At 40.3% G+C, this 16418-nt stretch overlaps 1 protein-coding gene across 1 annotated transcript in view; it reads right to left on the bottom strand.

Moving 5' to 3' along the window:
- Positions 1 to 4422: 4422 nt before the first annotated feature.
- LOC310949212 (A disintegrin and metalloproteinase with thrombospondin motifs 20) overlaps positions 4423 to 16418 on the bottom strand; it is an 80542-nt gene continuing 68546 nt past the window's right edge. Inside the window, exons 29-39 of the mRNA XM_083916570.1 lie at positions 15244 to 15411; positions 11944 to 12117; positions 10934 to 11104; positions 9528 to 9734; positions 9238 to 9367; positions 8262 to 8356; positions 8083 to 8177; positions 7854 to 7987; positions 5932 to 6023; positions 5520 to 5624; positions 4423 to 5228 (exon numbers count right to left, since the gene is read on the bottom strand). Coding sequence (XP_083772696.1) covers positions 5139 to 5228; positions 5520 to 5624; positions 5932 to 6023; positions 7854 to 7987; positions 8083 to 8177; positions 8262 to 8356; positions 9238 to 9367; positions 9528 to 9734; positions 10934 to 11104; positions 11944 to 12117; positions 15244 to 15411 — 1461 coding nt within the window. The 3' untranslated portion in view covers positions 4423 to 5138. The remainder of the gene's footprint in view (positions 5229 to 5519; positions 5625 to 5931; positions 6024 to 7853; positions 7988 to 8082; positions 8178 to 8261; positions 8357 to 9237; positions 9368 to 9527; positions 9735 to 10933; positions 11105 to 11943; positions 12118 to 15243; positions 15412 to 16418) is intronic.

Here is a 16418-nt window from a genome sequence, read left to right on the forward strand (position 1 = left end):
TTTGATTAATTTAAAATTATTTAAACTGAAGCAAGAAAGACTAAAACACTAATGGAAGCTGCAGCCTCAAAGCAAGCTGCCACCTCCTCTCTATTCTCCCATTCTCCAGTGAATGGCATTTTACCAGCTTTACCTTGCTGTAAGCTACCTACGCAAGTACTGTAAGTATAGGATGAGCTAAACAGCACTTTAGGATTTTTATAAACCCTTTTAAAAGATCATAATCCTACGCGAAAACAATAAAACAAACATATTAAACAAGGTTGTGTTATTTGCATAACCTGACTGACAGTTTTCAGATAAAATAAAACATTAGACTGAATTAATAATAAAACAGACAACAAAACACAAATTATGTCGCAACCTTTTTTTTTTTTTACAATAACATAACATATTACACATGTCCAAGGGACAGGGAACGTAAGTTCTTGTTTGACACAATAGGGGTCACTGTTTGCTCAGTTAAACAGAATACATGCTTCATTGGGTAACTGGTTAGATACATTTTAGGACACAATTCACCAGAGATATCAATATTAGCCATTTATACCTGTATTTCAAGTGGCATATATGGTTTTAATTTGTAGAAGTAGTTAAATAAATTAACTTCTTTTAATGCAAGATATAGTATTGCACTGTAACGGGTCAACAACACAACACAACAAGAAAAAAGATTCAACTTCAGCATTTCACAAAAAGTATGCACAAACATTATTTGCCTGAAAGACTGAGTGTGTCAGTGCAAACCAGGTAAATAGTGGTTTGTGGATATGCTCTTCAGTGCAGGCTGCAGCTGTATATTCAACTGGAATGTCTGTGCTGTTACCTCAAAGCAGACTGTGCTTCACGGTAAACATCAATCATTAGTGTATTTTATGAGGATTCTCTGTGCAGGTTTGAGTTTTTTCAGCTCAGTCATTAAAATCATCACACAGCAAACAGGGCAGGGAAGCTTTTTCCTAACTTGTCCATAGCCTGGAGAATCTGGAAAGACCGTGGCACAGCTTGGTTTAACTGGAAAACTGCTTTTGAGGGGAGTTGTTGTCGTGCTTCAGGACTCTTCCAAATCCTCCGATTAGATTTGAGGAACCAAGGCAGCCTTCTGGCAAGAAATCAAAGCAGTTCTTGAGGGACCAAAGTATCTGTTTTCATTTAATGTACAAAGCTATCTCTGTGCAATGAGCCCTGGAAATGTGGCTTGTATATAAACAGTTTACCGATTACTGGAGTACCTGCACCTCTATCACTGAACCATTTTGGTGACATGATTCCTAAAAAAAAAGGCAATTTCCACCTCTTGCTGAATTTTTGAAAGCTTACTGGGAACTTACCTTGCTAGGGATTTGACAAAACAATTTGATGAGTCATCAGGCAGTTGACAGCTTCCGCTGTTTCCAAGCATATGTGTACTTCAGTGAGAAACCGATTTAAAGGTATTTGCTTTGTTTATGTGGAACTGAACTCTAGAAGGTCATGTTGTGGAAATGCAACCTGGACAACTAAGTGAATCCACATGCAGCCGCAATCTGGCGAGCACAAGCAACCAGCCAGCACCTGACCTGTTGCCCTTTTTTATTAACCAATTGGCCTCTCTGTGGTGGAGAGAAACTTTGCTATAGTGATAACAAAGACATGAGGGTTTACTCACAAAATTTATCTGTGTAATGAGTCCCCTCCGCTGTTCAAAAATGTGTTTTTCTTATTGTCCCCGAATAACGTATGTGCAGAGTTTGACACTAAAAAGTTACTCTTTTCATCTGCTGTAAGGGGTAAAAAAATTCTTTGGTTCCCTTCGAGTATGTCTGTAGTTTAAGACCTGTATGGACGAGCGTGGTTTTGTAACATTACAACTAGTTTGAAAGTCAGATGTGTTCCAATATGCATCTTACATACACAAGAGTGATGTGCAGTCCTGAAGACTAAGACAAGTATTATGGAAAAGTTAATCATTTGACCTCGAGCAAGTGATCGCAAATTATCCTGATTGGGAAAAATAATGTCTGTACCAAGTTTCATAGGAATCATTTCTTGAGATATTTCACAAAAAATAAAAAATATCAACCTCATAGCAGTTCACCATAGCAAGCACCAAAGTCAATAGGATTCATCCTCTGGGAGCATGAATGTCTGTACAAAATGTATCCAATAGTTAGACCAACAGCATCCCTCGTGTCGGGCCGCTAGAATGGCTTAAGTAAACAACTTTTGAGTCAGCTGAAAAGCATTTTTTTTAATCATTACTTATTTTTAACAGCGTTAGTATAGTAGCAAGACATACAATATAGGTATGATTAGTAAGCATAGCACCAGAATCAACCATTCAATTCTTTTATACAAGCTACATACATACTGTAGGTACATATGATTCTTAAAAACATCTTTGGATAAAGCATGGCAAACAAGCACACTGTTTCTCTATTCAGTACCAATGCCCATTCAATATTTAGCACACAGTTTACAATTCAAGTATGAATATTAAAAATACACATATATCATAAGTTACAAATCTTAACGGTTATTACAAAAAAAGAACAGGATTACATTTCTACACAATTTTATGGCACATAGTGCATCAAGTATTCTTTAAATTTCTGATACAGACCTCATAGAACAATTGCCCACCATAAAAATGAATGACGGCCAAAGGTTTTCTAGCTGCTCATTGACTTATTTTTTAATTTTCTTTTTCAGCCATTCTTTAAATCAAAAGAAGCTGCATTGTCTGAAAAGAAAAAAAATCTGCATCTATCTTCTAACTTTGGTTAAAGCTTAGCATCAGAGTACCAGCATGTTAGGTTGCTTGATAGCTGTAGTAGTGGTCATGGTGAAAGTCATTTATGATGAGTTAAGTACTACTCAAGGGCAGATTTCTCATGCAGTGGTTTAACTGATATATCTTGCAACCTTGCAGCTAGATTTTCAGCTACATTAATGAGGACCATCGCATCACAGACAGATCCTACATCTGCCGTAGAGTCAAAAGCCAGTGTTTTCCTTCTCAAGATCTGAGGTAATTCCAGTAGTTCAAAAGCACCATTCAAAAGATCCTTATTTAAGGTTAGTGGTTATACACTACAAATAGTAGCAGGCTAATACCTTTTTTTTTTTTTTTTTTAGCAAAGCAAACAAAAAACATCAGACAATGGCTTCTCCATTGGTAGTAGTCATTGTACCTTAAAACATAGAACATATCTACAGTCATTACAGAATAAATATGGTCAAACATAAATATATTACAACACATATCTCAGTAGAGTATGGATGTTTGTGAGAGGTAGGGGTTGCAGGTACCTACAAAAGGCCCGATGAAGGGTGTGAGGGGAGACATCACACCTGATACTGTGTAAATGATGAGAACTTGTTTGTGGCGTAATTAAAGAACAAAAAATAACAAAAAAAGAGAATCCCCATAGTTCGAAAAAGCCACAGAAAACTTTTTTACTGTACTTAAACACTAGGGAAAGGCTCCACACACTCTCCTAAAGTTTGACCTTGGACAAAAGGCAGGTCATATCAGTAGTTAGTTGCTACCTTTTTCTTAAACTTATAATAAGTCTTGAGCCCTGAAGGAATAGTTCTATATTTTTGGATATACAATTGTTTACTTTCTTGCAAAGAGTAATATGAGAAGACCTATACATCTCTTATGACGGTAAATGTGAAGCTACCGCCAGCAGCCAGTTAGCTTAGCTTAGCATAAAGACTGGCAACAGGGGTAAACGTGGTCCAAAGGTAAAGATGCCATACTAAAGACCTTTAATGAGGTGAGGGGAATGGATAAACAGCACATAAATACGGTATACTCGCCTGCGAATATTTCACATCAAAACGATTCAAACTGGTAGCAATGTGAATTTGTTACAGTTTGCAACAACAGTTGTTCAATAAAAGGTCTAAATAGATTCCTGCAGGCAGAGGACAGACCAACCTGATCCTATTGACCCAGATTAGCAGCTGGCCCTCTGTCTAAAGTAAGTTGTTGTATAGCCTAAACTACTGTTGGCTCTTTTATTGAGTTTCCTTTTAGCAAAAAACTAAGTGAAATTGAGTTTCAGCTAGTAAACAATTATGTAGTGTGTATGTCTGGGGCTCTTGTATGCACTGCCTTTTTCATGGTTGAAAGTAGTAATAAGTTTGTCGTCTTGGTTCGGACTAGATTTCTGATGTATGGTCCTCATGAGTATACAACACAACAGAGTGGAGCTTCACATTTACCGTAAACATGTCAGGGGTATCCGCCTTCTCGGCTAACACTCGACAAAAAGATAAATAAAAGTAAATACCAAAACGTCAAGCAATTTCTTTAAAATTGTTTGAGGCCAAGATTATCTGCAGTGTAGCTCATTTAGTAGTCTCAGAAAATACACTGTTTTTGTATTAGACTTCTCTACTTTATATTATATATCAGCCCATTGGCCGTCATACTGTAAAACAATAACACAACCATCCCTCACATAATATTTCAATGTCTGTCTGTAGCACTTCTTTGTCACCAGAGGATTGCAATGATTATTACATGCATACAGTACAGTATATTGACTTTTACACTGTCACACTGACGCAAATCAATTAGATAAGTTGTCACTAAGTGTTTACAGCTGTAGAAATAAATATCTGTGTATGTAGAAAGACACATATAACAAGATTAGTTCAAGGTACATTATGATGAAATTCTGGAAATGTTATTTACCGGACATTTCTTCCTTTGAGCGTTAGTTTTTATCTACTGTTTGTGTAGTTGCTTTCCCAATGTTTAAACGTTTTTTAATCCCTTTGTATGATGCTAAAAAAAATGCATAACAATTTCAGAAAAAAATTATTTCAGGTTCAAACCCGCAGACATGTTTGAAAGCCATTGCAACACTGTTGGCATGAAAACACAGCTGGCTCTTCTTTAGAGTTAGCAGTTTGGATGGAGGACCTGACAGTAGCCTTGTAGTACTGCAGAGTACGTAGTGTCTTGTATGCTTTAGCTGCCATTTGGGAACTGGGGATGTCAATAGGATGTAGGAGGATAATTGTTAAATGCTCCTCCACCACACTCACATATGACAACAGGGTCCAACAAATCACTATTCTTGCCTGTTCCTTGGCTACTGTTTCAGGGTAGATTTAGGGGTTTGGTCTCTTCATGGCCCTCAGCGGACTTGAAGGAGTAGGCCGTTGTGATCCTGGGGAATGCACTTCCCACAGAAACCACCACAGCGGCCGTAGATTCTTGTTCCGTCCTACAGACAAAGACAAATGAAAAAGGGAAAGAGTGGGCAAAGGGCAGCTTTTGACATGGAGAATGAACGCTTCATAAATGTCAGTGGGGATTCCTCTTCAGTGAATCAGACAGAAATACAACGTGGAAATTCAGATGACATTTCAGAGCAACAATCTCATTCCAATGCTCCAAGACCCAACACAAAGCCCAGTTACACCCCAGTTACTCTACATTTATAACGTAATATATTCCAAATAGCATCAGTCATACACAAAACAACCATTATATAAATGTATTGTTAGCTTCGTACCTCAGATCTGTGGACTTTGACGGAAACATAGTTGCCCTGTGATGTCCACTTGGTGGCCTCAGCCACTTTGAGACCAGTGCCAATCAGATTAATGCTGAACTGGCCCTGAAATCACACATCAGAATGAGTTATTTCTGAGCTGTTATTTATGCAGGAAGTTTGAACTCATATTCATATGCAGGAAAAGGCAATAACTGCAGAAGGAGGGGCTTGAATACATACTAGTAAGCACTGCAAAACGAGTAACAGAGCAGTTGGAAGTAATTGACTAGGAAAGGGCATTTTCTCCGCAGGTCCAGGGAATTATAGCAGCAAATGTTTAGTAAACATCTTTTCTTTGCCTTTCAGGCCGCTAACAACAATATGATACAAAAACGTTGCATGAGACAACAATGTACAGTATTTTACAAACCTGTGGACACTTGGCTGCACTATAACAATCTCCTGCTGTTCCAAAGGGCACAGGTCGACCAAGAAGAGTCTGGGAAAACTGGAGGTCCGTGACTGGTAAACAGCAAAGATACAAATATAGAGTCACAATGTGCACCAGCAGAAGTAAACATTGACTGAAGACAGCTGCTCTAAGGTAAATAACCACACAGAACATCAGCAACTACAGTTTAGGCTATTAAATTTCATTGCAGGGTTAATGCCACTTCACTGTCACAGCGGCAGATGTTTTTCTCTTTCTAGAAGAGCTTTCCAGAAAAAGGTTTTTGAAGTGAGATTTGGGGTTTGAATTATTACTAATTCATCTGCTTATCAACTCTAAGCCCTTAAAACCCACAATACAATCTATTTTATTGATTTTACATTTTTTTAAGTTGTGAATATCTTAAGATTCAAGAGGTAAATTCAAAGAATTTAAATTTCCTATGATGTGTTCACCTGATATCAGACATAATTTTCAATTGCTTAGACTCCGTTTACATCTTCAGTCAACTCAATGAAGTGGGCAGATTCAAAGGTCTGGACCCAGGCGAAAAGAGACAATAAAAGATCTGATAAGCAAGGTGTAACACTTGAAGCTTATGAATCCAGATATTTTACTGACGTGGAACTGGATCCCTAGTGAAACCAGCTATCGGAAATAGTACATACATCCCCTATTACAGTAGATCTGTGAGGAAAATTTAACTTTATGTAAATCAGATCTTTTGTTTAACATTTAGAATCAGTGACTCAATCTGAACTTTATTTCCCTGACTCTCCTGTTCATTCCCATAAACTCTACATTGTCACACATGATAACCATGACCGGTACCTTTTCCTTCCCTCCTTTCACATTGCCTGTATAAAACAATGATGAAGTTCACGAGATGCTTCCCTTCGTCTTGAACACATTAGCCCCCCCCACCAAACACCCCCCCACCCCCGCCCAGCTCTCCTCAAGCCGTCTGAAAGCCAAATGAGTACCATGCAGATGGTGGAAACGTGCTGTCAGGACCCAGACCAGACGAAGAGGATGACTGTGTAGGTTCTAATCCAACTTCCCCTCAGCACAGACACAGACACAGACACAGACACACACACACACACACACACACACACACACACACACACACACACACACACACACACACACACACACACACACACACACACACACACACACACACACACACACACACACACACACACACACACACACACACTGCGCACTAATCCACATATTCTAATCAAAGACATACTTGGACACAACAGGGAAGGTGGAGCTGACTGTAATAATGAGTAGAGGAATATGGCCTGAAGATGTGTGTGTGTGTGTGTGTGTGTGTGTGTGTGTGTGTGTGTGTGTGTATGTGTGCCTGTTAGTGTGTGTGTTTGCTCTGTGTGTATGTGTGTGCGTGTGTGTGTGTGTGCCTGTTTGTGTTTGTTTGCTGTGTGTCTGTGAATGTGTGATTGCTTGCATGATAGTATAAGTGTTTGATACTGATGCATGCGCGGGTGTGTGTGCGCCTGTGTGTTCAGGTCTTCTTGTGCGTGTGCTCGCCAAAGACAATTTGTGCGAGGCAGCATCACATATTGTCAGTCCGTGCTTGAGAGCAGGCACGCATGTCTGTATGTTGCAAGCACGCATTCCTTTACTCTTGTGCTCACGTGTTTGTGCTGAGAGGCCCGGTTTTCAAGTCCTCGCCTAGTGATGTGAGCACGGAGCGCTGAGAGGTCATCGTTTTGACTTTAGCGGGGAAAGTGAGGGGAAAGCGGCACACACATGGTATTTGGACGAGTCTTTATTAAGCACTACAGGACTAGGCGTCTGTGGGTTAAGAAAACACTGATGTGTGGTCTCATTACAATAGGCAGTGGCGTAATCACAAGGTAATTACGCACCCATTATCCTCAGGGAGCTCAGGTCCAGACGAACTTTGCTGAAGAGTGTGTATCCCGCGGCAGAGTAGTCATTCCTGCAGTTGCAGTCCTGTCTTCGACTGCCATTATATGGACATTCAAAGGGGTTTAGCAACCTTTGTATTAAGGACAAACAAAGACAATGACAGCTATTTAGACATCACATAATCACAGCTCAAGTGGCAGTCAGTCATCGCTGCATGATACACACCTTTGCCCATACACCTCAGAGTAGTTGTCTGTCTGACCGCTGCGCAAGGTCACATACTCCTTGGGGAAATCAGTCTGCATCTCAGCACAGTAAATCTGAGACCAAACACATTGAGACAATACATGAGAACCTGTGGGGAAGCTGCAGGATTCATGACATGTAGGACCATTTCTGACAACCTGTAGGATCCGGGACTTGATTTTGAGATAGTATTCCCCATCTATCTTCACACCCAGTCTCATCTGGACCTCTCGGCAGGAAGCGAACAACTGGCCTGGGAGAACAAATATAAAAGAAAGGAAAGGTTTCAGTGCAACAGCAGGGAAACAAGAAACTTTGACACTGGAGTCTGCCCCCGCTTTTGAAACTCAACTTGTGCAAGACGGTCAATAAATCTGTTGTCAACAAATGCCACAAGGATTTCAAAAGCTAATAAATTAAACACCACGATGAGAACGGATTGTAACCTGGCTCTCGTCCTAATAAATGAGAGCCGTTGTAAATGTCTCCTTATTTGTGTTGCCTCCTCTGTTTTCCTGGAGTGCTATACAGCTCACATCAGGCTGATTAGCATTAATACTTGACCACAGAACTGGCTGTCACCCGAGCATATCATTTTAATTTCGGCAGTGCCTGACTTGGCAGAAGCCAAGTCAGGAATGAACAGCTCAATGCGCAAATACTGAAAAATCTGAAATGTGGGGGAGTGAACCTACAAACTTTGGCCCGCTGCCGGGGTTTCACAGAGCTTGCAAGTTCACAATGAAGGCTGCCTCTGCAACAGCAAACACCCCTGAAGCATTTTAGCAGACTGTCCATTTCCCAATTTATAGAAAACTGCTGGCTGACTGTCTATTTATTGTTAAGTAATTACTCTGAGAGGCTTAAAGTGGAGGTTCGCTGTTCTGCCTAATGTGTTAAAACAAAGCAAAAAGTTGAGTTTCTGTAAACGCAATCAGACATGGTGTTGGTTGCCATGTACGACATAGTCAATTTAATACTACCTCTCTACACATTCCTGGTTGGCAGTAAGCACTACATGGATGTGATGGTAGAATTTTTTGAGTTATGTTATGTTATGTACTACTGTACTACAGCCAAAAAGACCTCTGGGTGTTTGAAATGAAGGAAGTGAGGAGAAGGAATTTGACTTACATTCTCTGTCTTGGCATGCAGCTTGAGACTCGGGTCTTTCTGAAGGACGGCAGTGTTTGGACAATTGGCCCTTGGAGGTCACACACTCCACTCTGCGCTCCATCACTCCAGCCCCGCAGGTCTGCGAGCACTGGTACACAAAAAAAGCATTCAATCACACAATTATAAAACAATAAGCAAATAAGCTGCAATCAGATCCATATAGACAAGTAAGATTCATCATCACACACACAAGTCATTTGTTAGCTAGAGAGGATTTCTCACTGCCTAACAAGCGCTGTATGCATCACCTTGCTCCATGGGCCGACTTTCCAGTAGGTTGTGTGCGGACAGTCTCTGAGGAGGCAAGGCCGGGAGCCAGGTGGGTGGGGCTCAGGGCAATGAATGCCGGTAGAGGAGGACTGGGCAGCAGCGTACGAGCGTAGAGCCTGAGAGGAGGACGTCACGGAGCAGGAGACTATACGCTTCTGGTAGCCCACACCACAGCTGGCAGAGCACTGAGCCACCCACAGATGCACACACACACACACACACACACACACACACACACACACACACACACACACACACACACACACACACACACACACACACACACACACACACACACACACACAATGACTAATGACTGGCATAAGTTTGCACAGGGCAATTATATCCAACACAGAAGCGAGAATATATTCTGGGCTATTAATGAGAATCTGTTGTGTGACTCATTGTCCATAATTTCTTCTCTTTAATGGGATAATTTTTTGCCAACTGTATTGCTGTTCTTTGTAAACTATGTATCTCCATAACCTTTTAATAAGCTACAAAACAGCCTTCTTTACAGCTTTGTGACAATGTTCTCTATTTGGCAATCCAGTGAGTTTTCAAATTATCTATTTATCTTAAAAAGTTGGAGAACTTTCTCAACCTATAAAGTAAACAACCAAAATCCAGCTTTCCAGCTTTTCAAATGTGAGGATTTGCTGCTTTACTTAATTTTTCATTTTTTTTAATGTAATACTTTGGATATTTGGATATGTTTCATTAGTTTCTGTGTGTCCTGGATTATGGTGATGTTATCTATAGAAATGGCTCCTTCTCCAGTCCTAAACCTCTAGATTCAGCCTTTCACTCTGCCCTATGACTCATTACCGGTGACAGTTATTGTACACATCATTGCCTCTTGTATGAAAAGGTTGAATGGCCATCTCTTTCTGTAAGACGGAAAAGGCATTGGTTTCTATTTATTTATAAAGCCCTTAATTTGCGAGATATATATATATATATATATATCAGCCAGCTAGATATATCATATCAGCTCCTTATTAAATGGTCCTAGAGTCATTATCTGAGTTGTTCCAGTGCTTGGCTAATGCTAGTAGTTTAGAAAATCTGCCTTCAGTTTTTGTGCTGCACACTCTTGGTAGATTTTACAGCAAATATTAAAAGTTTGTAATTGTACTCAGGTCAATTTAAAACCATGTTTACAGACTACTGCACTCTTTTTTGTTTAAGCTTTTTCTGGCAGTTTTTCAAGCCTTTATTATATAGGACAGACAGGAAATCGGGTGAGAGAGAGAGAGGGTGAGACATGCAGCAAAGGGCTCTTGATGTCGACATTTCTTCAATGATTCCTTGAGATCAAATAAAGGTTGAATGAATGGATGAAACAGCTGTATTTGCAGCAAATTACTTATTTTACTCCTACCTGTGACCATTCCCCGGTAATCCACATGTAGTTGCATGGAGCTCCTTTGCAGGGCTGGTGTGATGGTGGCTGCGACAATGGCTCACAATAATCATCCTGGACGGGTGTCATCCCTGGGCCCATGCACCCCACCTTCCTGCTTCTCATGCCTTCTCCACAGGTTGCATTACACTACAAAGAAAATGTAAAACGGGAAGAAATCAGTTAAGAGTGAAGAAGAACTGGCAGAGGGGGGGCAGTGTTGTACTTTCACCAACATTGACTTCTCAGACTCCTGCTTGCCTCTCTAGCTCTCCAATTGTACCCTCCTCATTATGTAAAGCTTTACACAAGAAGAGAAAATTAAGTGTTGTGTGACAACGCCAACATGAGCTCTCAAGGAGCACAATCCCAAACATATGCTCTGGTTGACAATGTTTCCATAAAAGATAAAAGTTAAGCTGGTTTCCCTCAGGCTCAGTATGGTTTATAGGGGCATTTAAAAGTAATTATATGAACCAGAATCTTACAATTATTTTATGTAAAAAGTCTGTTGATTTTCAGGGCCAAACTGTGGACGAAACAAGGCCGTAAGTTCTTGAGGCAGCACAGACAGGAATCTGAACTCTGCAAACCTTCTGCAGCGTGAGGACACAGTGCTATGTCCCTATATGGTGCCCCTCTTTTATGCCTCACTTTCGAGGACAAAGCACAGGACATTAAAGAAAGACGAGCACATAAAAGAACCGTCCGCTAGCGTGACACAGAACAGTGATATTCAGCAGGACAAAAGGGATGATGGCCATCAGTACTTTAAGGTTTGATATGATTTGCCGACTGATAGTCATCACCAAAGCCCTCACGATGGTAGTGAGAGACCAAGGGTACCTGCAGGTCATCCATTTAATGGTGCAGAGAAAGAGAGAAAGAGCTGAGATCTCAGCCAATAAAAACCTTAATGAGATGGTTAAACATCTGTTCACAGGGGACTTGTAGATGGGAAGAGAGTGAAAGAATGAGTCTATACTTACTTCTTCCCATTCCCCGGAGACCCAAGTGTAATGTGTGCATTCTGCAGTTTGGCATGGCCGGACAATGGCAGGACGCTGGTGAGCGTCACAAAGATTCTCTCTGACCCGTCCAGTGCCTTTTAGTCTGCAGTAAACATCTCGGTTCTGAACTCCGACTCCACAGGTGATAGAACACTAGTAAAACAGACATATAACACACATCTGACTGAGAAAAAGGCAGTAAATGGAAACAATTTATGGCATACAGTATACAGCCAAGGATATAAGTTATGAAAATAAGTAATGTGGAGTGAGACAGTCATTACTGCGAATGGAACCCCGACAGGGTGATGCGGGACGGTGGTTGATGGTTTTTGAAAATCCCTGTCACTGTTTCCTGATAACCCAATCGCTCTGCATTATCCTACTTATTCAACAAAGCTGTGAAATAATAGATGTGACACTTTTTATTTTCTATTTTCAAATCACTCCAACCTCATTTCTCTCATAGGCTGGTCTTAAAGGAGGACTCTAACTGATATTACACGTGAAGTTCAGTTCATCAGAGTTATCCTGGCTTGGACTTGAAGAGTTCAAAATGTTAACAGAAAGTCTGCATTACAAAAAATAAGGGTGGAGTTTAAAATAAGTGGGAAACCGAGTGGCATTATGGGAAATGTAGAATGCAGTGTTTTTGGAGTTTGATCAATACTATGGACAAAGAGTGCTGCTTTGATTTTGGTCCCTCTGCATCCGCTGCCAATGTGTCCCAGTGGCTAACCACTGTACTGCAACAAAATAATTTTGTTCTGCTACAAAATAATTTTGTTCAGTACCCCATGAAGGTTACATATTTGAAAAAACTTATCCTAAAGGATAACAAAGCTATTTTAGGAGGGAGATGTCATCTCAATGTAAAGTCTACACCACAACATGATCTGAAGGGCTTAAGCAAAGACATGGGCTGTACAATGTGGTAGCAATGTGGTAGAAACCAGGAGAGAAAACCTGGGTATGTGCTGGATTATTGCAATAGAATGGGCGACATCTTAATACATCTATTGTAGAATGGAATGAGACAATAAACATGTCTTCCCGTGAATCTTTGAAATGTCTATCTGTGATGTGCTAAAAAATAGTGGCACAATGAGAAGACTTATAAAGTCAGCAAACTGACTCAATTTGCTAACATGTCAGACACAAACTATTGATCATAATAGACCAAATGGGGAGGCAGCTGCAAAACCACTGAGCGTATTTAATTAAGTAAGTGTGCATTTTATTGCTTATGAATTCAAGATGTAATTTTCAAGAGAGGAATTGTGTTGTTTCTTCTTTCATATGTTTCATAGACTCACTTTAATGTGACAATAAAATGTTTGTTTGGTCTGCAGTATCAGATTTACTGCTTTGATGCTCCTGAACAATGCACTTAATAAATCCAAAGCCAGTTTGTCGCTTCTTTGTGAGACATACGGTTTATCTGGGGTCACACAAAGGTCTATCTCAAACATCTCTTTGATGTGCTTTGAGAAGCATACCTGCATACTGAGGAAGCACTCTGTAAGGCTTGAGCTGATCAGCCTGATTTCTCTCCAACTCTCCTACAGACCTCAAAGAACAGTGCCAGGCCTCAGCGATTTCACACAGTCAGAAAATTTGTGCATTATACAGAGTATCAAATTTCCAGAAAACTTCCAGATGTATTTGTGTTGTTCGTTTCTCACTGCAATTGTATGTATCATTACAAAGTGTGTGGTTGAATGTGACGGGTCAAGACTTGAGTTTGGAAATAGAACAAAACGTTCCACATGAAATCTGACCTTCAAATAAAAATAAAAATGGCTTTGAAAAAAAAATCGTACAAAGCATGGAAATAAAACCTGCTGTTAAAGTGATTATAGTCACTGTTAACTTCAACAGAGTTTTAACTAATCCTGCTGTGTGAAACTCGGCCCAGGAATGCCGTTTCTGGGTAAATATATTTATGTTTCCAAATGTGTATGCATATTTAATGCAATAAAAACAAAATTACAAGATTCCAATCTAAAATATTTCACTGAAAATGTTTGCACAGCATTCAGACAACCACTAAAAAGAGGAAAATTATTATTATGTCTTTGGCTTAATGGGCGGCAGCAGCTCCTCCAGCATGTTGGCCGTTACATCCCAGTCAGAAGTGACTTCTGAGAAGGCAGAGTAACTGTGGAATAACTCAAACAGTGGGTGCTGAGGTTTCAAAGTTGTCACATGCATGGGTATTAAGATATAAAACATGTCTTTATACCCTAGTTGAGGATTTCATGGCTGCTGGTGGTATGTGGAAGAAGATGATTGCTTCCAGAGAGAGAGTGAGAGGGGAGGAGGATGGTAGGAGTTGTGAAAGGAGGAGGATGTGGGTCTTCATGGACCTTTTGGGATTCCACAGTTACTTGGAAAGGAGGAGGGATATGGTTGATTTTCAAACAAGAAATGTAACGATTTTTGAGAATATCTCGGATCCAAAGAAAGAAATGGGTGACAATATGTGGTACACTATTTTAGATTAAAGCAGCTACAATGTTTACTTTTAATTTTATACTAATTATCACCAGGCTCTACAGAGCTTTATAACTTCTTTTTACTCATTGTTTTGGTTTTCCTGCCCATCAACTTTACTGTTTAAATTCAATCTCACACTCACATTGGATTCTGAAGTTAAAAGTTGATAATATGCCAGTGCTGTGTTCACAGATATTCACAAAGCACTCAAGTGGCCAAAAAGCTGATATAGCAGGTTTAAGCAGCAACCAGTGCAAACTTTTTGTATGCATTGTATTTCTGAACTTACAATATGCTTGTTCCTCAGGATAATCTGACAGAGCATGACAGATTATTCCCTTCATTCTGCTCTATGTCTCAAGACACATTTGGTTTTGAATATGTTCCTCCCTGTGGGATCTCAACGGGACTTTAAGCCAAAACTGTGTTGCGGTTCTGCAAGCATCTCCTCTTGGCTCCATGATGAACTATTCCAACACTTTCTCTGAATATTTCAAACCTGACTAATCTTAATGTCAAGTGCACTGCATAAACAGTTTTACAAATCCAGCCTGTGATGTTTAGTTCACACTTGTGGAAATGACACTATTACTCTTGTCCAAATATAAACTGAGTAGTGATTGGTGTGTACATGCCCTACGTCTGCAACCCCTAGGAAACCTTCTGCTGTGTTTGTGCTTGTGTGTCAGCTGCTAGCAGACGTTATCGTTAGTATGGTCCCTGAGAGAGAGCCTAGGCTATTTTGTGAGCCAGAGGAGATGATGAGATGAGCATACATACCTCCCTCCACCTGTTGGCTTTCCAACAGGGGCAACCTTGTGCCCGGCAGGCCTTCTGCGTCCGAGGCCGAGGCAGATGACTGCAGTGTTGCTCCTCTATTTTGGTTTGGTTCTCATAAACACAGGCTATCTCCCGCTGCTTGGTCCCCTGACCACAGCTCACTGAACACTAGAGAGGGAAGAGGAGAGAAGGTGGGTGGGTGTAGGGTGGAGAATGAGAGAAAAAAAGGGCATATTAGCAAAGTCCTGTTGAATGTCTACTGATGGTGGTTATGATCATGGTTATGAAAAGGTATTACAAAATTAAATATTTAAATACCACCACAAATAAAATGATATTTGCCTCAAGACAATGTAGACACAAATGGAATCAATAGAACCAAAGATGTTAACATTGATGTATAACAAAGTGTTTCTCTTAAACCATTTAGACCTCAACACAGGAGCACTCGGTGCTCCTTGCGGCATTTCATGGCCAAGTGAACACACTGCAAACACATTTAACTGAGCAACGTAAATGGATTTCACCAAAAGCTTTTGTCAAACACTCACACACTGATGGAATGCAGCCAACTATTTAACCTGTAAACAGAGGAATTACTTGTAGATCTGCTATGAACGGCAAAGAGGAAGAAAAGATGTACACAGCGAGACAATCATGTGGTACGAATAAGGAACACAGAAATACTTCAGGAAAGCTATAGACACGACAACAGAGAAGGAGAAAAAAACACAATGAATAAAAACCAGACACCCTGATAGCTCTGAAAAAGGCCTTTGCCTTAGATCGTGGATGAAAATATTCTCGAGTCTGCGGTCCCCATGAGGCCAGACAGCAATTAGGGTGCCCGCTATTTCTGCTTGACAAGTGAGCGCCCCCATACAAAGCCACTGTAAAAATGGGGTGCTGGAATCGAATACACAAGACGAGGAGAGTTGCATTTTGTCTTAGCATATTTTCCAGTCCAGATAATAAACATAATATTGCATTGTCCTCTAATTATGATCTCAGAATGTTGCATAACACCAAACACACAGTTTTTTTCCCCCTGTGTGCTCATAGTACTGATCATACTACAGATGATGGACCGTGGATGAAACCTAAATTCGCAAATGTCTTGATTTTGTCTTTTCTTTCTCCAGTTTCTAGGAGCTAAAAGGCATTTTTTCCCAGTT

This window comes from Echiichthys vipera (assembly GCF_963691815.1).
Source record: "Echiichthys vipera genome assembly, chromosome: 7".
Taxonomy (NCBI): domain Eukaryota; kingdom Metazoa; phylum Chordata; class Actinopteri; order Perciformes; family Trachinidae; genus Echiichthys; species Echiichthys vipera.